Raw genomic sequence first — 23,905 nt, 5'->3', positions numbered from 1 at the left:
TGCATGATTTGGAACCATTAACACGTTAACATCACTTTCCAGGTAGTTTGTAGTTAAGAGGGAAAAGGAGAAATCTTGAACCGGTTATCAAAAATAAGATTTCTTTGATGACTGGCCTTGTGCCGTAGTGGGTTAAGGGACCACCCAACACACAGACTGGCCTCTGCTGGCAATGGCCATGGCTCCAGAGATGTGCCCTCTGTCCCCTTGGGACCCAACACCCATGGTCCAAGGCTGAACCCACAGGCAGGCAGAAAGTCTCCCGGCACGAGTCCGGTGGGTGCCTGACAGCACCGCCCTGCCAACAGCCTGGGGTCACTGATTATGAGCACGAGGCTTCTGAAGCATCCCCATCTGGACCTGTCCCATTCGATGAGGTCAGGTGGGGCCGGGGCCTGTGTCAAGGGACACTGGATTGGAGATGTCCCCGCAGAAGACGACTCACCGTCGGGGCCTGTGACACGGCTGCCTGAGCCGGAGCAAACCCTCTGCTTCTTGTCCCACGGGGACACCCACCCACCCAGGAGGCTGGTGTGTTAGCTCAGGCGCTGGCCTTGCCCTTGTCCCAGGTCCCACTTTTCATTCAATTTTGGAGTCTCAGAAGGACAGGCATGATGGCAACAGAGGGACACGATGCCAATGAGTGGCAAGAAAGCAAACCCAGGGAATGGGGCAGCACGCTCAGGATCCTTGAGAAGTGGGGCTGAAACCCCCCTGGGTGGAAAAATCCTCACAAAATTTGGTCTTTCCTGGGCCTGGCACGGTAGCCCAGTGGCTAAAGTCCTTGCCTGGCACGTGCTGGGATACCATATGGGCACTGGTTCTAATCCCGGAGGCTCTGCTTCCCATCTAGCTCCCTGCTTGTGATCTGGGAAAGCAGTTGATGGCGGTCCAAAGCCTTGAGATCCTGCACCCGTGAGGGAGACCTGGCTGAGGGTCTGGGCTCCTGGCCTTAGAGCTCGGCTGTTGTGGCCGCTTGGGGAGGGAATCAACGGAAGATCTTCCTCTCTGTCTTTCAATAAAAATAAATCTTCACTAGGCTACTGCACTGGGACCACACTTTCATCTTTTGTTTTTAATTTTCTTTGAGCAGGAGACACACAGACCTTCCCACTACTCCCACTCCTGCACCAACTGCTTCACACCCCAAATGCCCACAGCTGTCAGTGTTGGGCCAGAATGAAGCTGGGAGCCTGGGGCTCAATTATGTGTCTTCCTGATGGGCACCAAGGACCCAAATACTTGCCACATCATTTCTGCCTGCAGGGTGTACATTAGCAGGAAACTGGAATCAGCAGTGGCGTTAGGACTTGACCCAGGCACTCTGACAATGTGGGTGCCTTCACTGCTAAGCCAAATATCTAACCCAGGAAATAATTCTTTCTGAGCACCTGCTAAGAAGCAGGCACTGTGTCTAATTTCTCTCCGACCACCCAAGGGAGCGGACACGACTCTTACTTTCCTTAGGAGAAAACCAAGACGATCAAGCACGTGGCTCCCCTTCCATAAGAACCAGATGCTCTCTTCAGCTCCGTTAACCCAGCCCAGGTGATCGCTGCTCTGCCACTCCGGGAGCTGTCTGGGTGGAGGCAGGTGCAGCAGGGCCTCACGCTGCCACCCGCAGCCTTGGGCTGGTTACTTGACCTCCGCAAGCCTAAGCCTTCTCCTCTTCCATGAAACAGGGCAAACTTGTCGCCTGGCACACTATGAGTATCAGATAAGCAAGCACCCCCTCCGGCGCCAAGCCCGCATGCAGGCAGGGTGATGGCACTCGGCAGGGAGCAGGTGGCAGGAGCAAGGCTCTGGTGTCAGATCACCTGCTTTGCACGGGGCGGGCTGCCCTTCAGTTGTGAGGCAAATTGTTCATTCCCCGACAAAGCAGGTGAAAACTACAACATGAATTGCTACAGCCTCTTGCCAATTCTCGTTCGTTTTGTCCTCAGCCCCTCCTCTCTCAGTGGATAATGAGAGAACACTTGTCAGATATGCAAAGCTGAAATCATGAAAAAGACTCTGAAACTTATTGCAGGGATCATTAAACATTAATCAGAAACACATAATGCAGAGATGTGTCAGTGATGTTTCTTTATAGAAACTGATTCTCCTATTAGTTTCCTTCTAAAGATGAAGAAACCAAGATCTAGGGAGGGTAGTGGTTTGCCCGGATTGAATCGCACGTGCTCACTAGGACCTCGGGCTTCCTTTACTTCAACAGACTCTGCCCTCCTCCTGCTCATGGCAGCCGATCGAATCTCATCTCATCTCCTGTTACTGACCACTTAGGTTTGGCTTCACGAACAAGTGTCCTGTGGTAAAGGAAGACCCAAGAATGAGTTCTACTACCCTCTGTGGAAGGTCAGAGTGGTTCTCCGCCTACCTAGCTCCTACCTTAGTTTTTTTTTTTTTGTTCCTGTTGTGTGTTTGCTGTCGTGTGTTTCTGATCTGCACTGGGCTTCTGCCCTACGGCGGTGGCCACCAGTCCTCACTTCCGCAAAATCGTCATCCTAAAATTGTGGAACTGTGGTGAATTTCCATCCAGACAATTACCAGGGACAAAAATAGTGAAATGAGAGCAAATGGGAGTGACCCAGAAGAGAAGAAAGAGCATGCACTAGAGAGACCACTCACTCCGGAGCCAGGACAATGACAGGCACGTCGGGGGACACCCAGGTCCCCCAGCTTATGGCCTACTTTGCTGGGAGGGGGAAACATTTGCTGGAAATGTAGGTGTGCCCTGAATTAGCAAGTGGAGATCAGGGCTGCAAGCCAGGCAGACAAGCCACCCATTGGCTGCAAAGTGGTGTCTGCTGCTGGTGCCTGAAGAGGCTCAGCGCCTCAAATTTGTAACCGGAAAGATGGACTCAAATGCACCTGACTTTACATGTAAAAGGTAAAATAACATTTTTAGCTGATCATGCCAGAATTTCCAGGATCTTTTGTCCTCTCCCTGTGCCATGAGGACCCTTCCAGCTACCCACAGGGTACCAGGCCCTGGGACTGGGTAGGGACCCAGAGAGAGCAGTCCTGCATGAGATTCACCATCTTGGGAGAAGCTAAGATGTATCTAGGATTGGGGGGGAGGTGCTTTGTTAAGGAAGCCGAGAAAGGGACAAAGGGGCTCTGTGTGATGACGTGGATGAGGTTCACACGGCAGGGCCAGTGTGGAAGATGAGTCATATCCCAGGTTCCTGCACACCCAGCATGAACAATACTGCTCCTAAGGAGGCGCGACAACAAGACCCATTGCAGGGCAGGCTGGAGATCCGAGCCAGGGGCGGTCAGGGGGAGCGCAGAGGAGTCTGGCAGTGTTACAAAGGGCTCTGACCAAGTATTCACCTTTTACAAAGGTCATCCATGCTGCGTTGTGCATGGCAACTGGGCAGGTGCAGAGGGTGGAGCTGAAGGAGGAGCCTGGAGTCTGTTGCTGACGCTGGGTGAGAGAGGGGACGTGCCTGACGGAGGGTAGTGCAACGGAGATAATGAGGCATGATGTGTTCCAGCTGTAATGTGAAGTCACAATTGACAGCACATGTGTTTCAGTGGCCAGGGAGCTGGGGACTGTGGAGCGCAGGACTAGTTCATAAAGTACCTCTGTGTGCAGGCCAGGGGGCAGGAGCCGTCTCCGTCAGATTCCAGGTCTCTGTGCATACACCAGGAATAGTGTTGTCCTTAGACTAAATACACCAGCTCGCCTCAGTCCTCTAACAAGAATACCGAAACGCCTGCAAGGCACTTATAATGCCGTGGTCTTCTCCAACAGCAGTGTTATTTATAAGCGACTCTTTGAAGGGCCTAAGCACACTTGAGCCTGCTGCTGGGAGAGCTTTGAAGAGATACAAAGATCACATTTGGTCTTTGCCACAAATGAAGCCTGGACTATTAGGGAAGGAGGGAGGGGGTGGGTTGGGAGGAGGGAGACCAGCCCAATTAGGCTGCAACAGGGAGAGTGAACCGGCAGCAGAGAGAAGGGAGTCACACAGAGGGATGTCAGGGAGCAAGGCCTGTCTAGCACTCGATAGGCCAGGCGGGAGAGACCCCAGGCAAGAAGTGGTGCGTAAGCTGGGCCATTCAGAAGTTGGAGCTCAGAGAAGCGAAGCATACAGCACGGCAGCACAGCACCTTATTAAGACAAGCAGCAGGGAGAGCTCGGCTCTGTGAGAGGGTCTGGTGGTGCCAGGGCTTTGGGTAGGCACGTAAGAAATGATGGGTGGGCCTGGCACTGTGACATAATAGGTTAAGTCTCCATCTACCCACAGTTCATCTTACATGGGTGCTGGTTTGAATCCTGGCTTCTGCATTTCTGATCCAGCTCCCTATTAATGTGCTTGAGAAGAGTGAAAGATGGCCCAAATCCTTGTGCCATGAATTCTGAATCCAGATGGACTGGCCCAGCTCCGGCCATTGTAGCCAGCTGGGGAGTGAACCAGTGGATGGAAGAGATCTGTCTCTCCTCTCTCTGTAAATCTGCCTTTCAAATAAAAGTAAATAAATCTCTCAAAAAAAGTGATGGGTGAGGGTGGAAGTCTAAAGGATCTGGACTTGGTTCTAGCGATGAGAAGTCAATGAAAGGACTTTTCAAAAATGATTTCAAAAGCAGAGTGATACTGAGGGAAAAGGATTAGCAGAGAGGGAGGAGTGAGATCTATTTTCTACCCTTTGCTTCACTTCCAAATAACCACAATGGCCAGCTCTGGGCCATCCTGAAGCCACGAGCCAGGAACTCCAAACAGGTCTCCCAGGTGGCTGGCAGCGACCTAAGTTCTTGCACTAGCCTGCTGCCTTCCCAGGTACAATAACAGGGAACTGGATCAGAAGCAGCTCTGATAAGTGTTCCAAGCAGTGGCTTAATCCACTGGGGCACATGTCAGCTCCCAGTGAGGGGCTTTAAATGGGGAAGGGTTGGGGCCACTCCACATGTTAGCAGTCTTGGGGGCTGATGTGACACAGGACGTGTACCAGTGGGACAGCACTCCCCGTGGGGCGGCTCTCCCATCTTGGCAGAGGCTACAAGGTTTAGCTGGTTATACATAGTAACATGGGGAGAGGGCAGGGCTGGTTTTGGGTTTGAGATGGGATGCTTTGTGGTACCTTGGAATACAGTGAGGAATATAGAAAACAAGGCCCAATTTGGAAAAAAAAAAAAAAAAAAAGAAGATTCTTTCCTTTCTGGTTATTTGAAATGGCAAGGTTTGCAGGTCCTTATTTTTTCACTCCTTTTCTTGTCCCTGAAAGGATCTAAAGGGAGATTACACAGAGACACACAATGTGAAATAAAACAGAAAATAAACATACGTAAAAAAATAAAACAAAGGAAGATCAGAGGAGGCTAGGTATTAAGTTAATACTGGAAACACCCACTGTAAGGCCCTCCGCTGGCCAGAACTGGCTCACAATTGCTTCCCAAGAGGCGACACAGGTACAAGCAGGATCTGTTTGCACAAGGTGGGGCTCAAAATGAAAACTGAATCCTACCGTTCCCCAGGCCCCTGGCCCTTTCCGGAAGTGCACAGAAGAGTCTCTGCAAGACTTGAAAAAGAGAAGTCCACCTGATCAGTGACAAGTTGGGTTGCATGACCCACCTCTGTGCCAGCAGCAGGTTCCGCAGAACCGTTTCCTGTAGCGTCTGCAGGGGAGGTTGCTCCGGATATTGAGAAAGTTGTTCAGAAAAACTGTTGGAGGAAGATGCGAGTGTGAGGCCATGGCTCCGTGCAAGGAGCCAAAAAGATGAGAGCCTGGGAATCTTTCCCTGCCAAGCCACAGGCTTGCGAAGGGGCTTCAGGCAGGATCGCATCGAGATAACCAGATCTGAAGGAAGTTGAGGTCCACATGTGCTCATACTTCCAGGGGACCTTGTGTTCTGCAGGGGGTGGGGCAGTGACCTACGATGGAGCCGAGACCACAGACAGGTGTCACAGGGCCCGAGATGTGGCAGCAGCTGATCAGGGTGTCCTGGGCCACAGTCGCATTGGTGCACCCGGCTCAAGGATGGATGTAGGGAACCTGTCGGTACAGGAATCCCAAGGGGCAGGTATGAAGAGGAACCATCCATGAACGGGAAAGAAATAGACCAAGAGAGGGAAATCTTGGAAGCTGATCCAAGAGAGCATTTCAAGAATATTGGCTGCTACCTTTACGCCCTTTTGTAACTCACAGTTTTCACTTGTACTAGCTGCTGCGGCAAGGAAACCCTAAACATCTCAATGGCTTAACACAGGGCAGGCTTATTTCACACAACAGACATAAAGTCCAACAAGCCAGGTGTGATACGGGAAGTCCTGGGGAGTGAGGCTGGCAGGTGCGCTGTCAGGAGGCCACTTTGGCCTATCAACCTTGAGTTGGCAGAAGGAGGGAGAAAAAAGATAGTGTGCTTAGTAGACCCTTAAGAGAAGAGGAAAAAATGATGACAAACTCGTGGTCTTAAAATAACAAGATTTACTTCCTGACAGTGGCTGCCGGAAGTCTAAGATGGGCGGCAGCAGGGGACGGCTCTCCAGGAGCATCCTGCCTTGCCTCTCCCAGTTTCTGTTGCTTGCTGCCTTTCCATGGTGTTCCTTCACTGGTGTCAGCCTGGTCGACTCCCTGCCTTCATCTTCCCTTGCTCATCTCTGTCTCTGAGTCTTCACATTGTGTTTTTAAAAGGTTACCAAGTTTAGGGTCCACCCTGAGCCAGCGCAGCCTCACCTTATCTTATTAACACCTGCAAAGATCCTAGTTCTACCTAAGGTGAACTTTACAGGACTAAGACTCAAATGTATCCTTTTGGGAGATATGAGTCAACCCATCAGTGAAAGGCTGCTGCAAAAAATTCACAGAAAGGTGAGCCCCGAGTACTCCCAGTGGAGAGAGAGAGACAGAGGGCACCAGTGCCCAGGCACCAGCAAAGCTTCCAAATAACAGACCATGTTTGTCATACTGCCCAACAGCTCCATGAGGAAGTCATACATTCTAGAAAGCAGCATGAAGATTGTTTTGTTGGTCTACAGGATCTTCTGTCCGCTGGTTCACTCCCCAAATAGCTGCAATAGCCGGAGCTAAGACAATCTGAAGCCAGGAGCCAGGAGCTTCTTCTGAGTCTCCCACACGGGTGCTGGGTCCTAAGGCTTTGGGCCATCCTCCACTGCTTTTCCAGACCACAAGCAGGGAGCTGGATGGGAAGTGGAGCAGCCAGGACATGAACTAGTGCCCATATGAGATCCCAGCATGAGCAAGGCAAGGATTTAGGCACTAGGCTAGGGCACCAGGCCATCTTAGTCTTATTTTTTTTTTCTGACATTTACTTAATGCTTTCCATGGGCAAAAGCAATACATGAAAAGCGTGGCACTGCAGATACACGTGTCAGCGGTGGCTTTCAACAACTCCACGGCAAATCCTAAGGGGCCAGCAACAGGGGCAATGATAATATTCTTGATTATTCTAGTAATAAAAGAAATAATTTCTGAGCACTTACTACATTCCAGGGATGATCCTTGGTGTTTTACAGACTTTCATAACCCCATCATAAAGGAGGTCTCTTGTTACTCCCATGTCAACACTAAAGAGCAGGGAGGTTGAGGATTTTGTTCGGGAACACACGGCACGATGATAAGCAGCTAGGAGTAGGACCTGAATTCAATTTGTGTGCATCTAGAACCCGTACTCTCACCCACCACGAACCCTGTTCTAAGCCAGAACTCTTGCTTGTTTCATACATTGGGCCTCTGCTGTGAGACTCTGCCTTAGCACAGGGTCTGGGAAGTGTATCGTGCAGTCCAGCCTTTTCTTAGATGACCTACTAATAAGAACTGGAGTAGCTCATTTGAAGAGGGATCATATGTCCATGAAATACAGATGGCAACTATGGCCTGCCAGCTTAGAGTCACAGTGACACTTGATTATATGAGGATCTTGACACTTTTTGAGAACAAGCGCTGGAGTGACAAGCAAGCTGAGATCAACTGGTGAAAACAGGATTTCTGCAGGCAGGCCTGGCCCAGAGCTAGCAAACAATTCTGTCTGCACCTTCCACAGCCTCCTTCTTGCCTGGGATGCCATTGGGAAAGAAGGGTCAGGGTCTAGGAGCCAAGGAGCCAAGTCCAGGCCAGCACAGAGGGCCAGGGGTGGGAGCTGGGCCCAGCAGCATGGCTGCTGGCTTCTTGTGCAGCCAAGTTTCCTGGGAAGCTGTGACCTTGACTGCACAGCTCAGTCTTGCAAGAAAAAGAAAAATTCCCTTGTGCATTTGTTGAATGCTTCAGAGCCTGGAGGCTTTTAAAGAGTTTGCTGAAAAAGGACTTTTTCTGTGTTACTTAGAGACAACCAGTGCCTGCTCAAACACTATGTTAAAAAAAAAAAAAGTTCACCAGGGCCCAGCATGGTACTCGATTGGTTAAGTCCTCACCTTGCAACTGCCAGGATCCCATACAGGCACTGGTTCAAGTCCTAGCTGTTCCACTTTCCACCAAGCTCCCTACTTGTGGCCTGGAAAAGCAGTGGAGGACGGCCCAATGCCTTGGGACCCTGCACCAGCATGGGATATCTGGAGGAAGCTCTTGGTTCCTAGCTTCAGAGTGACTCAGCTCTGGCCGTTGCGGCCACTTGAGGAGTGAATCAGCAGATGGAAGATATTTGTCTCTCCTTCTCTCTATATATCTGACTTTCCAATAAATAAATAAATCTTAAAAAAAAAGTTCACCAAACTCAAGAGCTGGAAAGAATATCACAAGCTGCTCAGGGAGTCCCAACACAAAGAAATTCTTCTTGTAAACTAAGTGGGTACGCACAGAGCGCACTCAGCAGAGCATGCAGACTTGAACCCAGGGTGTTATGCTCCTTCAATTGCTCAGAGTACGGTCCTGAGGTCTGGAGCGAACACTGGGCAGCAATAGTGACTAATATGAGTTCGGTTCCACGCTGCAGTCCTACAACAGTTGAGATGCACTTTCTGAAAAGGTCTCAACACATAATTGTCTCTGTCAGCCTAAAGTTCACATGATTTCATTTTTAAATTATCTGTACTGTGAAACAAGATATACTTCAGACTGCACATTTTTATTGTAAAATAAGATGTATCAGTGTAACCGACTGGATGATGCTCTGTAGCACTCAGAGTAGGTCCAACCACATCTGCCTTCACTGTTACCACACTGACTTCTCAGAGGGCACGCAGGGGCTTGGATAAACACTCCCCGTGCATCCAGTGAGATGCAGGGTTTAAGGCTTTAACATGAATTGAAGGTTTTGTTTATTTATTACTTGACTCCCTCCACTAAATTGGAAGCTCCAGATGGGCAAAGGTTCCTGTCCTATTTATTTTTCAAAGATCTATTTATATATTTGAAAGGAAGAGTGATTGAGTGGTCTGGGCTGGCCCAGCCCGAAGCCAGGGACCTGGAGTTCCATCTGAGTCTCCCAGGTAGATGACAGGGGTCCAGGCACTGAGACCACACTCAACTGCTTTCCCATGGAGCTGGAAGACAAGTGGAGAAGCTGGGATTTGAACTGGCATTCTAATATGAGATGCTGGCACTGCAAGTAGTGGCTTCCCCTCCTGCATCACAACTCCAGCCCCTTGTCTTCTTTATTCACTAAGTCTCCAGACCCTGGAACAACGCCTGGCACCGGCAGGTGTGAAAATGTTTTCCGAATTTGAATTAGTGGGCTTAATTGCAAAGTCCTCACAATGCCTCTATGATCCAGGGACTGCGAATGACACAGGAACCGTGAACAATTCTCAATCTACAGAAGAGGTGACTGGAGCACTGAATGGCTAGGCAAGCTGCTTAAGGTTGTGCAGTAAGTGATGGAACAGCATTCAATCCCAGGGCCGCCTGGCTCCAAGCCTTGTCCATACGACCAGCTCCCAGTGTTCTGGACTCTCAGTGGAGACAGCCGCTAACATGTACTAAGAGCATTCTAGCTGCCAGGCACCACACCAAAGGCCCCAAATGCATGCTCTCATTTAATAGCAGAGTTCTATGAAAGCAGGCGACTATTATAATCACATATGTGACAAACTACACCTCAAGGCAGAGCCTGGATTGTGCTCAAGGTCATGCTGTAAGCGCTGCAGCTACAACTTGAGCCTAGGTCTAAGGGAATTCCAAGTACACATGCACTACCACCTCCCTGTTGTGGGGCCTTAACCTTCACATCCCCTCCACCACCACCAGACATGCTGCCAGGCCATGGCTCTCCCTCTTCAGCTACTGCCTGAAAAATTTCAGACTTACAACCAAATTTTAAAAGTTTATGTTATTCCTCACAGGCCACATACACTCTGGGTTATTAAATGGATCACCACTGAGTCAAGGAGCAATGCTGCCCTTCTGAGATGTGAGACTGACCTAACTCAGGGCCATTAAAACCATACAGATTCAGGTGCCAGCACTGTAGGGCAGCATGTTAGGTCACGGCTTGTGGTGTTACAGGTTAGGTCGCTGGCTGTGATGCCTGCATCCTACATGGGTACTGTTTCAAGTCCTGGCAGTTCCACGTCACATCCATTTTAGAGCTAATATGCCTGGGAAAGCAGAACATGGTCCAAGTACTTGTGCCCCACTACCCACATGGATGACCCAAATGAAGCTAATAAGTGGATGCAATATATCTTCCCACCCCCACCCCTGCCTTGTTCCTCTGCCTTTCAAAATAATAATAATTTTTTTAATGCCACTACCTAAAATATCAGCATCCCATATAAGGAATGGTTTGAGTTCCAGCTGCTCCATTTCTGATCCAATCCCTGCTACTGTACCTAGGAAGGTAGCGCAGTAGAGTTTAAGTACTTGGGTCCTGCCAATCATGCAAGAGATCTACATGGAATTCCAGGTTCCTGGGTCCAGCCTTACTCGGCCCTGGTCCTTGCAGCCATTTGGGGGAGTGAATCTTCAGAAAGAACACCTGTCTCTCCCACCCTCTCTGACATTGCCCTGCAGATTAATAGAGATCAATCTTAAATGAAAAACCTACCTGTACAGAGCCAGGGCTGTGGAAAACACTCATTCTCAGTGAGATCTGTGCTACACTCAAACCCTTAGGAAGTCGCCAGGAGGACCCGGCAAAAGGAACCTGGGGGGCTGTGCAGGAGTGAGGGGAGACACACAAGCCGACCCCCTGCGCTGCGCAGGCAGCTGGGGTGCCGAGAATGGTTTGGCGGTGGCAGCAAAGAGAGTGACATGAGGATGGGCATTATCTATTCACAAATCATTCTTTTGCTGGAAAGCAGACAGAGGGGGAGCAAGTATGAGCTCTTTTGTCTACTCATTCGCTCTCTAAATGCCTATAATGGTCTCTGCCTGGAGCTGAAACCAGGAGTAAGGAGCTGAGCCTGGATCACCAGCCTGGGTAGCAGAGAGCCAACTGCTTGAGTCATGAGCACTGCGTCCCGAGCAGGAAGCTGGAGTCAGGGACCAGAGCTGGGAATTGATTCCAGACACTGTAATACGGGGTGTATCCCAAGTGGTACAGAACTGCCAGCCACACCCCCGTGCCCATGTGGAATATATGAAACAAAGCAATGGAAGTGTGTGCTTCTCCCACTTTGTGGCATGATGCAAGGCCTGCCCGCTGGTCCACCACAGCCTCTGACCTGTGAGCTTCCAGTTCAGGTGAAGATGGGTAATGCAGCAAGGGCCCCAGGAGTCTGGGAAACTGAGCAAGCCAGGCTAATGTCGGCCTGACAGTGACTCAGTCGTCCCCAGATTCTAAACTGGAAGATGCCTTTGCAATCGGCTTAAGAGCTCTTATTAACTCTGCTTGTTTTTCAGAGCTGATAATGAGGGCTCAGGGAATGATACCGGGTTCTAATGGTGTTTGCAGTTTGCTGGAGAACCTGTTGGGGTTTGTGCCCCTGTTCCTGGGCTGCAGCCCGGGGCTCTTCCCATTGCTGTGTCACCTGGAGCCCTTCCTTTCTCCTCATGCACATATAGTTCTGCTTTCCCCAGACACCTGGAAGTGTTAACCAAGGATGAAAAATACATTCTTCACAGCTCCCCAGGATAGGCAGTGACTCCACAAAGGATGCATGCACAGGTAGGTGGGGGAATTATTTGTTCCTATACCAAGTGGGTGTTACCAAATAGACAGCAGGCAACATCTCGGAGAGCAAAGAGGTGGTCTTACAAACAGGTGATAGCCTGGTTCTAATCTCAGCCCTGGCAAACAGTGAGATCCTGGGAAAGGCAATTTTGCGGGGACTCATTTTCCGTACCAGGAAAATGGGGATTGGTGCGTGCTTGATACAGTGGTTAACCTGCCAGTTGATACGTTGTGTGCTGTAGTGGGGTGCTAGGATTTAAACACCCAGCTCTTCACCTGTTCCCAGTTTCCTGCTAATGTGCACCCTGGGAGGCAGCAGGGAATGGCTCAAGGACTGTGGTCTCTGCTACCTACATTGGAGAGTCTGCTGCTTTGCTCAACAGTGTGGAAGGTTAAACACCCAAATCTTTATCTCCCCAAAGCAAACTAGTCATCTGGCAAACACACACAGCACACTAGCAAGGACTGCCCAGTCAATATTAATGTTCATCACCAAACAAGACCGTCATGGACCACTTCCTGTTGATGATGGCTCAGTAGGAGCTACATTTTGCAAGAGTATGGTTCCACCAAACGTATCTATACCATGAAATGACCCCAAGCACCAACCAAGCTTTCAAGCAGAATTCATGACCAAAACAACATGAAAATCCTGGCTTAGCTCTGGGCTACTGGCTTCATTCTGGCCCGGTCTTAGTTTTTGTGGGAATTTGAGGAGTGAACCAGTAGATGGAAGATTTCTATCTTTTGATCTCTTATCACATACTTTTAAACATATAAAAGGTGAATAAGCATTAAGAAAGAAAAGTGCAGAGCTAAGGTTCTGCCCTGGTAATCTGAGTCCAGGCTCCCTGCCTCTCCGTGACTGCCTCCTCAGCCCCAAGCTGAGGGGGAACAAACCTGACCTCTCTCCCCAGCACCCGTGCAAAGATCCAAAGATCTTTACTGTCCCAAAAGGAGTTCTCATTTCACGAGGCTGAGCTAACTCCAGCTCCTCTGAGCTTTCCTTGCGTCTTCAACCGTGTTTTTTTTTTAAAGATTTTTTTTTTAAATTACAAAGTCAGATATACAGAGAGGAGGAGAGACAGAGAAGAAGGTCTTCCATCTGATGATTCACTCCCCAAGTGAGTGCAACAGCTGGTGCTGTGCCAATCCGAAGCCAGGAGCGTAACCTCCTCCAGGTCTCCCACATGGGTGCATGAGCTCACATTAAAAAAGCCCAAAGCTTTGGGCCGTCCTTGACTGCTTTCCCAGGCCACAAGCAGGGAGCTGGATGGGAAGTGGAGCTGCCGGGATTAGAACCGACGCCCATATGGGATCCCGGCACGTTCAAGGTGAGGACTTGAACGTGAGGCAGCTGCTAGGCCACGCCGCCGGGCCCTCAAACGTGGTTTTAAACATCTTCATTCCACTAGTCTCTCACCTGGAGTTTCCTGCCCGCTCAAACACAAGCTGAACTGCATCACCCGGAAAAGGACGGCACGACCAAAGTGAGATTGATAATACTACTGGTGTGAGGTTATTCACACAAGTACAAACAGTGCTCGGAACCAAACAAGCCAATAGAAACAATACGTGCAGCTTGCCTCACATCACTTTCAATCTATTTTGCACACTTGTTCTTTAATGTGAGCTCATGATAAACGCTTCTGCCTGACCTTGCTTGATTTTTTTTTTCTCGCTCAGATATCATTTTCCCCCACATTTCTCCTCCCTAAGAAATAGAAGGTCCTCTACCTTCATTTCATTTCACCTGGCCAGGTGTAGCCCACCCTTCCCAGGTATGAGCGGGTGTTCTGAATCTTACTAGTTCTGCCTGCTGGGTTTCATGTCATCTGCGAAATAGATGAGTAGCTCTGAAAAGCGTGAACTTGGTGTGAGTTGGGGTGGGCTAGAGACGGAGCCCTGGGAATTTTCCACTGAAAAGTTCCTCCTGACACTGATTCACTGTTCTCTCATATGCCAGCAGCCAGGGACAGACAAGGTCACTACCTTAGCCACAGCTCCCTCAAGCCAGCATTTCTAAGTGCAAATTTTCCATTTCTTCAGACTCCTCGAGCTTTTCCAGCTCCACCGCTCAGTGGGCCAACAGGAAAGAGAAGCTGTTTAAAGCAAAACTTGGTTGAGAAGAAGAAAGCAAGGCTACTTTCCCAGGGTCCCAGCAGAGAGAGAGAGAGCAAAAGTCCACACAAGGACAGGTCTGAGACATTCTAGATGAGGAAACCATAGCCTGGTGGAGGGTGGGAGGAGCCTGCAAAACTACAAAGCAGTATGTGGTGCTGAAACACGGAGCTGGATCATGCAAGAAAGTCTCACCCCAACTTCCACTTTTTAGAAGAATAAGGTTCATGCTCCAGAACAACAAGCTGGCAGAAATTACTGCGCCGTCACTGGAGGATGGGCCTCCACTTCCAACAGCACAGAGTGGTTAATGGGAGCGGAGGCAGCTCGCCTTGGGTGCAGTGTGGCACGGCAGCCCTCTGCCAGGGGATTACTCTCATGTCTAATCTGAAGGTACAGAAGCCCTTTCCTGGCATAAACTTTGTGCTGTGACCCTCAGCCTGCAGCATCCAGCAGCACCACCTGCCACAACAAAGATTGCTGGGCCTCCTATTGGGTTTCTGATCCAGTAACTCTAGGAAGCCACCACAGAATTTGCTCTTGTAACAAGTTTTCAGGTGATGTAACTGCTGGTTTGGTAACACAATTGAGACCCACTGATCTTAGAGCAAGGGCTGTTCAAGAGCAGGCAGGGAAGAAGGGCCTCGGCTGCATCATCTGTGTAGGCCCTGGGGCTTCATGAAACATTAGATGGTTCTGAGCTATTATTTGGTCTTGGCACCTCTGCATATGTTGGACTTTTGGATAGTATTATTTTCTTGCTGCTAATTCTGTAGGTGATGGGTTTCACATGGATTATGGAAAAAATACAGGAAAAATATGAGGTTGGAATGGGGGGGGTTAGGTCATATAGAAAAAAGGTACCCAACTCTCAGAGTGGAAAATGCCGGTCAATTTTGGTTTTTCTCCAGCCACTTTTCAAGTAAGTGTCAACGGATGATGATCAAAGGTGTGTCTGAACTCAGAGGAAGGTTACCATCAAGGCAGCAGCTCCTGGCCAGTGAGGGGATGGCAGCAAGGGGTGCTGGGAAGGTTCTGTTCTGGCCACTGGTGAAATCCTAGGACATAAAAGGGAATGAACTGTTCTTTCCGTTCCCTTGGGTGGCAGGCAGTTATATAATGTTTCATTATCTTTCTCTAGCAAAAGGGAGAAGCCTGAGAGAGGAGACACCACAGATGCTTAATTGGTTTTGATTTTGGAAATGTAAGTCTTGTTTAATACCTAACTTTTATCCTCAGGAAAATTCAGACTTGCCAAAGGAATTCACCTCTGAACTAACGTAGACAGCTTTAACTTAAACGAATAACTCTGGGAAGTTAGAAGTGAAAGAGACACAGAAGAGAATCAGCCCAGATGGATTTCCTGGCTTCATTTGCAAACGACGTATGAAATACACCTGTTGGTGCCTGCTGAGCAGAGAATCTGTGAACACCCTTGATCTTCCTTGCCTTTCTCCAGGAAGACTTTTGAGCTCAGGAGGATGGCCTTCTGCTCCCAAGAGGCTGTAGGCTCTCTTTGAAAAACTAAGTGAGCAACTTGCTTGTCAAGAAGTCATGCACACACGCACAACAAAAGGGAGGTGTGAATGTGGCAGTTATCATGTGTAGGACCATCACCTGGAAGATCCTGAAAGTGCTTTTGATATTTTCAACAGACCGTCATGAGAAAGCAAGCACAAAGTTTGGGAAAGGGTCTTAGGACTTTGGTGCCTTTGGCAGGAGTCAGCAGTGCTCATTTTGAGAAAACAACCCTTTCTATGTAACAAACGGGTGAACTAGACCACCCAACACTTACGAGGGTATTACAATGCACTGAAAACAGCCAGTAAGGGTGGGCGTTGGGTGCAGAGGTTTGCATCCATTACCCAAGAGCATGGGATCAAATCTCGACTTTCCTCCCCCTTCCTGCTCATGTGCACCCTGGGAAGCAGCAGGTGGTGGCTCCAGGGCTTCAGCTCTTGGCAAGCACATGAGAGACCTGCATTGAATTCTTGCCTCCTGGCTTTGGCCGGGCCTAGCCCTGGCTATTGCAGGCATCTGTGCGAGACAGAAACCAGCAAAGGGAGAGCTCTGATCTCCCTCCCCCAGCTGCCCGCCTCCCGACAAAGAACTGGATCATTAAATAACAGACGCCAAGTACAGCCATCCACTTACTTACGCCCCATAACCCATTCCAAGTGAAATCTAAGATGTGACTGATGATAAGCTGTACACAGAGGAGGGACAAACATTCAGTAGGAATTCCTGATTCACAGACGGTAAAGTGAGAAAAAGAAACCCCTGTGAGTTGTGTGTGGCACCGACGGGAGAGCACAGGGCCCAGCAAGGGGACTGATGCCCCAGTCGGCCTTCCACATGTGCTTCGTAGCACTTCTGTACCTTCGCAGCTCTGCGACCTTGGGCAAACTGCTTCACCTCACCCTCGCTGTGTTTCTGTTTTCATAAACTATAGTATTATTATTGTTTAGATTAGCCATGCCTTCTTCTCACTAGACTACTATGAAAACTAAATACAATTGTTTTTAATATAACAGTATTTAATAAGAAGGTATGCTAAAAAGCTTACAGAAAGTGGAACTGAAAGGTAAGTCTTTTTAGTACAAATCTTTAAAAACTCTAAGCATAGTTTTTTCATAATATGTGTTCCATGAACTTTTTGAAAGTTTCCCATTGTGGCTAGCACTTTTTAGTGTCTTATCACAGCTGTTATTACAAGTCTCGTCAGGACAGAATTAAGAAGTTAGCAAATCTTAAATGGTTTTCTTTAATCTAAATGAGTTGCCCTCGTCTCATTTCTCGGCAAACCTTTAGATGCTGTTTGAAATAAGTGGCAACAGCTTGGTTTTCCCAGGGCCTTTGTTCTCTGGAAATAAAATGAAATTATCTTCTAAAACCGAGTTGAGTACCTTCTTAAATCGAAGAATCACTCAGGGCCTTTAAGAACCTGATGACTCAGACACAAGGGGTGATACTTTGCATATTGTTTTGCATGCCATTTGCATGCTACTAGTTCATTTTTGTTTGAAGTGAAAATCTGCCCACCACCTGCTTCTTTCCTAGTGTTTCCGGTCCTAGGTATGGACTTGGCTGTCTCTGCCTGGGAAGGTTAAAGCAGCCCGGTAGAACAAAGAAGGGTAGGTCTGTCCCTGGCTGTCCACCAGGCTGCTGCAGGTCAGCTCCCGGCATCTCCGTGGGCTACCTCCCACGGAGGATAACCACGGACCCGCCCCCCAAAAAACCCATAACCTACACACAGCATCAGGCAGTTTCTCCTGAAGACCACACCCATCCCTCCGACCCCAGGACACAGACAGGCCCGATGGAAAAGCCAGCAATTATACAGCTCTGTGGCTTAGAGCACAGTTCCTCTCCTCCAAGATGAATCCATGCAAAGTTGTCACATAATGAACATGCCACACAGTCACCTTCGCTCCTAAAACTATGCAGATTGAAATGAACATTAGCTAGCTTCCAGCAGAACGGAAGGGAGGGCAGCACCAGACCACGGCCCTATTGCCAGACCCCGGCTCAGTCATCACCAATCACTGGGGGCAACGGAGCCTTCCTGCCGGCTTGTCCCCAGTGATAATGGATTTACAGATTGCCCTAAGTATAAATAAAGTTCACTTAGTTGTTTCTGGGGGAAGAACCGAATGTTCTATAAACCCAGACATCTACATAGACAGTGAGGTAAACAGAGCATCTACCCACGCTTCCAGTTCCTGACCGGAAGTTACATCAAACCCAGAGGTAGCTGGAGGGCCTGGGTTCAAATCCTGGCCTTGCTCTGTAGTCCAGCTTCCTGCTAACGCACATCCCGGGGGAGCCAGTGGTGACAGCTCACATCCTGGGGTCCCAGCCTCTGGGTTCCCAGCGTCTGGCTCTGGCCTGGCCCAGCTCTGGTGTTTCCGGGCATTTGGGCAGTGAGCCAGTAGGTGGGAGCTTGTTTTCTCTGTATCTGTATCTCAAATACAGACAGACATTTTAAAAAAAAAGTGTAGCAATATCTTACAGAGTATGACAGAAAAAAATCTATCTAGGAGGTTACTTTAAAAAAGGTTCACAAAATAGGGAATTTTCATGGATTTTAACAATTTGTTTTTCACCTAGATAAAGTCTTTTAATTCCATTTCCATAAGCATTATGAATTAAAAAATAAACTGGAATTAAAAGACAGCTACTGGGCCAAGCATGGTAGCCTAGAAGTCCTCACCTTGCATGTGCCGGGGTCCCATGTGGGCGCCAATTCTAATCTTGCCAGGCCCGCTTCCCGACTATCTCCCTGCTTGTGGCCTGGAAAAGCAGTCAAGGACGGCCCAAGGCCTTGGGACCCTGCACCTGCATGGGAGACCCAAAAGAGGCTCCTGGCTCCTGGATTCAGACTGGTTCAGCTCCAGCCATTGTGACTACTTGGGGAGTGAATCAACAGACAAAAGAGCTCTTTGTCCCTCCTCCTCTCTGTATATCTGACTTTCCAACAAAAATAAATCTTAAAAAAAACAAAATAAAACCAAACACAACCACCTTCAACCCCCTTCCCAAACTGCTGCCTTAGCAGGGGTTCCCTTGCTCCCTGAGCTCCAGGGGAAAGGGTGCCCCACGAGGCTGGCAGCCCTGCCCCGGCCTGGCTCTCCGGCTCTGTGAGCGTGAGTGTAGTCAGGAGCAGTGTGGGACTGCCTCCCTGGACTCGGTCCTCTGGGAGAGAGGCGGCGGCAAGAGCAGCCAGAGTAGGAGACGAGAGTGGGGAGGGCAAGGGAGTGAGATCCAGGGTGGCCAGGGCGAGCAGAAAGCCTGACGAGAGCGAGGTTGGGGTCCTGGAAGCATGGGAGACTCTCAGACCACCGACCTCAAAGGAAAGCCATTCAGCCCTGGTTCCTTACAGAATAGGGAGCCAGTCTTCAGACAAGGTCCCAGTAAGCACCGTGTACTGGGTTGCAGTGGGTTAAGCTGCTCCTGCGGTGCCCACATCTACACCTGAGTGCTGGTTTGAGACCTAGCTGTTTGGCTGTTGATTCAGCTCCTTGCTCATGTGCCTCGGAAAACAGCAGAAGACCAAGGACTGGGCCCTGCCACCTATGTGGGGGGCCCTGGTGGAGTTCTTGGTTCCTGGCTTTGTCCTGGCCCAATCCAGCTGTGATGGCTGTCTGGAGAAGGCACCGATAGATAGAAAATCCATCTTTCCTACTCATTCAGTATTGCTCTCTTAAAACAAAAACAAATACATCTTTTATTTTTCACTTAAAAAAAAAAAGAAGAACCAGTGATCTATCCAGTATATGTTATTACCAAAGAATAAGGGAAGTATGTAGTAGTAGAATATTAGAAATATTTGAAACAATTGGAATACTTTTCATAAGATCTGTGGTTAGGAAACCCCACACCCCAAGAGCAGCAGCACCAATTCTTGAGCACAAATGCAAAACCCGAGTTTATCCTACTCCTCGATAACGCTAGCTAAAGCGAAGGCTACCAGCTCTCCTCCTGGCCAACCTTCAGGAAGAAGAGCAACAGAGGGAGTGTGCACGGCAGGGGCAGCTTCCGGGCTGCAGGCAAACATCCCCAACATCCACTTCGCCCGCATCCCTTTCCTCTCCTCTCAGCAGCTGCTGGAGAGTAACCGCAGGAGCCAAAGCTAGCTGAAGAGTGCTCGTGGAGGTGAACCCCACATCCAGTTCAGCACGCGTACTTCCACGGACGAGCGAAGGGCCACCCTTCCCTTCTCATACTAACCTGGCTGCTCTTCAAGAACGCCTACGAGGAGGCGGCAGAAGGGATATGATTTTCAGGGTTGTTTCATTTCCAGTCCTTTAGTTTTTGAAGAAGAGATCAATGGCATCACAAGGCATGAGGCATCTGGAAGGTTGTAGGCAGCTGCTCAGCTTACCTGCTGTCCCCAGCATTTGCCACATACAGCTTTCCCAGGAGGCAGACCACAATGAGGGCTGTGCAGCCACCGGATATGTTGTAGGAGCTCCTCTCTCGTTCTATCTGCAGGTCCTGCAGGAAAGAAAACCAAGTCAGTGCCACGATGTTTCAAGCAGGGATAAGTCCCTCGTGTTGAGAGGACCGTAGTGCAAAAGCACCCTACGGCAGCTCCCCTCCCTGCGGCGCGGAGATACCGTGGTCGGATAAAAACGAGCAGAACAAAATGGAAATTGCATCCCACCCACGGTGGTCGCAGCTTCTGGGACAGTCAGACTTTGGAGAAGCCACAGAAACTGCCATGTGGCACATACGAGAAGGAGGCCGGCAAGGCCAAATATGTGGACCTGGTCTAGGTTTTACATTCCAAGTTTAACTAGTTTGTTTTATGGCTAGATGAGAGAAGGGTCCTCGATGTCACCCAGACAGGAGTCAACTCCTGCTTAAGATTAGAGACACTGCTGCACGCTGACTGGACTTCTGCACGCACAGTCACTGATTCACAGCAAACGGCATCGTGCCCAGGGCGAGCTCTGCTGGGCCAGGAGCCGACAGTCTCACTCCATCGTCCCAGCCCGCCTCACTTAGCTTAGAGGCAGGGCGGTGGGGGAGATGGCACCCCCTTGGTTGGAGGCTGGACTCCGGCCTGGCTCCCCCTTCAAGCCCTCTCCGAGACAGTGAACAATAGACCTCCCCTTCAATCAGCACACGGGCAACTTAACTACTATCTTGTTTATTTTAAAGATCAGGGACAGACAGAATCTCCCATTCGCTGCCTCATGTCCCGAATGCCTGAAACTAAGGCTGGGAGAGGCTGCAGCTGGGAGTGTGAACTCAACCTTCATCTTGCTCGTGAGGGGCGTGGAGGCCATTATCTGCTGTCACCCACCTGCAATAATTGCAGGATGTCAGAATCCAGAAGGGGACTGGGACTTGAACCCAGGTCCTCCAGGCACGTACCAAGCCAGTGTCCACCCCGCTTTTGTGAACTTGTGCGTCAGAGACAAAAGGGTTCTGAGATGTCAGGAAAACCATAGCTGCATGCCAAGTTAGAACCGGGGCAGACACCTGTTGCTATTGTTGGCAGAGGGCAGGAGAACGCAGCTGGGTGAAAAGCTCAGGAGGACAGAGGCGAGGTGCCTGGAGGACCGAGACAGCACTGCCACAGATCCAGTTCCAGGGCATACAGTGCTTCTCGGATACCTCCGAGTGGTGGCTTGGCTGCTCCAGCTTCCTCGCGGTAAAGGCAGAGAGAATCGGCAATTCAAGAGTGACCAGCAACTGCTCACTCAATGGGTCAGAGACGGGAGGGACATGAAGGCAGATAACCACCAAGGAGCAATGCACAGGACAGCGGAGGACAGAGGTGAGGAGCTGCACGCTGGTTACAATACAAAGAAAGCAGAAGGGAAGTGTTTGGCATGGTGGTTCAGAGTCCTTGGCCCCACGGCAGCAGACCCGGGAGTGACACCTGGATCCGTTCTTGACTCTGGCTTCCTGCTAACGTGCACGCTGGGAGGCAGCTGTGACAGTTCAGGGACTTGGGACCCCCGCCACGGGGGAGACCTGGACTGAGTTCTTGGCTCCAGGTTTTACCCTGGGCCATTGTGAGCATTTGGGGAGTCAGCCAGCAGATGATGGGGACGTTCCGTGACTCAAACCAGTAAGTAACTGGGGTAAGCTGCTGAGGGGTCAGCCACGGGGCCAGCTGTTCAGGTACAGACCATCTCCCCTTCCGATGGCCAGCTCTGAAAATCATCCATTTCACAGCGGTGCCAAACTGAACCGATACGGAGGATCTTGTCCTTTCCCCGGGCTAGCCACGCATAGTAGGGCACACTGCTGTGACGTGGGCAGCGGCAGTGACCACAGCTCCCAGTGGAGCCTGCTCGCGGCGTGCCGAGCCACCTTGCACAGGGCAGGTGTAGCCAGGTGCATTTTTCCACTTGCAATGCGTTCATCGAGACGGAGACTCATGGTGTGTCAAACAGCATCAGCCTACTGGATTGCCAACGTTCCTGAAGCCCACGGATGTTGGCCTTCTTCACGTGTCGCTGGGAGGAGCCAACGGCATGGCACGTCTGAATCACTCAAGCCTGAGAGACGGTTTTTATTAAAATTTCTTGAGCACCCAACTGCTCCTGTACGGAAGAAGGGCTAGAATGGCGATGAGATTTGACAGACTTAATCAACTCATTGGTGTGATGCAAAAGGGGAAAGCCACCATGGTACACAGAATTCATGCCGAAGTTTTCCGTGGCAAGGAATTCCTCCGAGACGTTCGTCCTGCACTGGAGGCAGCTGTGCTGTTGGCACAGTTTGTGTCACATGAAAATCCAATTAAAAATTATTTAATCCTTGGGGGGGGGAATATCAGGACAAAGCATTCCCACTTAGATCTTCTCTGAGTTCCTATCTGGATGGTGTTTTTTGGGTGGGGGGAGGGGAGGGGCATTCCAGTTAGCTTACCCAGTTAACCCCGTGCTAGCCTGTTAACACATAAAGATTCTATTATCTTTTTATTGCATTGTTTCTTCCACTGCTCTCCCCTCCCCCCTTTTAAAATTTCAACTCCATTCCCTCTGCAGCTCCCTCCAGAGTAAGGAATACTGAATCTGGCACTCCTTTCTCATCAAGGGTGGATGAAAGCCTACTTTTTTAATCCAAGAAACTTCGCTCATATGTGCTTGCGGTCACAAGCCCCTCCTCCACATCTGGGGGAGGGAGCAACACACACGCACACACACATTTTAATTAAGGGTGCTCTGGGGGAAGGGGGGCCACGGGGAGGAAGATGTGAAAGCTGGGTCTCTGTGGACTGCATCCCCCCCCCCCGAAGGATTCACTGGCATTAAACACACACTCTTCAATTTCTTCCAAAAGTATGTGCAACTAGAACATATTCTAAAAATAATTGCTCCCCGCCCTTCCTCCCTAGAAGCCAAAATAGCACATTTATTTTTTTTTCCCTGCACACACCACCTACTCCTCACTAAAAAAAGACGTTTCACAAAAATTTCAGTATGAAGACAACACGAAAGGGCCATCTGAGTGGCTATTTTTTTTTTTTACTATCAGATCAAACATATTAGCAGATCAACAGAGACACATTTACTACTCAATCAACTATACCTTTTTCTCTCAAGCTTTCCAGCTTTCAAATTCCTATTAGCTTTCACCACTCTAGGCTAAAAAATGTGTATCTATTATCTGCACAAAGAAATCCAAGTTCGGGGTTTTTCACACAGCACTGAAATCGTGGGGGGGACAAAGGACTGATGTGGTGTTTTTGCTTTTCTCATTTTACTTGCCAATGGATCCCAAGACTTAAACCTAGAATAAATTACCAGCAAATCATTTGAACATGCTATCATTCCTGTCAAGTATGGCCCACGAGTATCACTCCGATGACTTGAGATTCAATTAATCGGATACTTGGGTTATCTGCTTAATCCAGAATCCTGAAGACCTTCACAGGCAACCTGCGACCGTTCGCACTGCACTCTCCCGTCTTGCATTTGCTTACACATTGCATTGATGCTAGGCTTAGCTCTCAATCACAGAATAGATCCAATGTTTAAAACCTGGGATTTGATTTTGTACTTTCTTGTTGTCGCAAGGGGCAGCAACAGAACAGTGAAAGAAAGGCGTGTGAATTGAGACTAAGCTGGCAGGAAAGAACTCCACGGGAGGAGGCTTCATTGCCCGGGTTGGCCGTGATTTGGGCGGAAAGTCCCAGATGATGCAACTCGAGGGTCCCGTTCTGTTTCCTACAAATTCAGGTTGCAAGCAGCAGAAGGGAATGAGTGCGGAGCAGTTTCCAAAGGACCTGGCAGCTCCTCCAGCTGG

The 23,905-nt window shown here is 49.6% G+C and overlaps 1 protein-coding gene across 1 annotated transcript in view; it reads right to left on the bottom strand.

Moving 5' to 3' along the window:
* The window catches only part of PPM1H (protein phosphatase, Mg2+/Mn2+ dependent 1H), a 220,832-nt gene that overhangs the window by 97,934 nt on the left and 98,993 nt on the right, over window positions 1-23,905 (bottom strand). The window contains exon 4 of the mRNA XM_040982551.1: window positions 20,019-20,131. Within this exon, the coding sequence (XP_040838485.1) occupies window positions 20,019-20,131 (113 nt within the window). The remainder of the gene's footprint in view (window positions 1-20,018; window positions 20,132-23,905) is intronic.

The sequence above is a fragment of the Ochotona curzoniae genome, unplaced genomic scaffold (assembly GCF_017591425.1).
Source record: "Ochotona curzoniae isolate NIBS_2020 unplaced genomic scaffold, NIBS_Ocur_1.0 contig_1014, whole genome shotgun sequence".
NCBI classification, from domain to species: domain Eukaryota; kingdom Metazoa; phylum Chordata; class Mammalia; order Lagomorpha; family Ochotonidae; genus Ochotona; species Ochotona curzoniae.
This window is presented reverse-complemented; position numbering and strand designations above follow the sequence as displayed.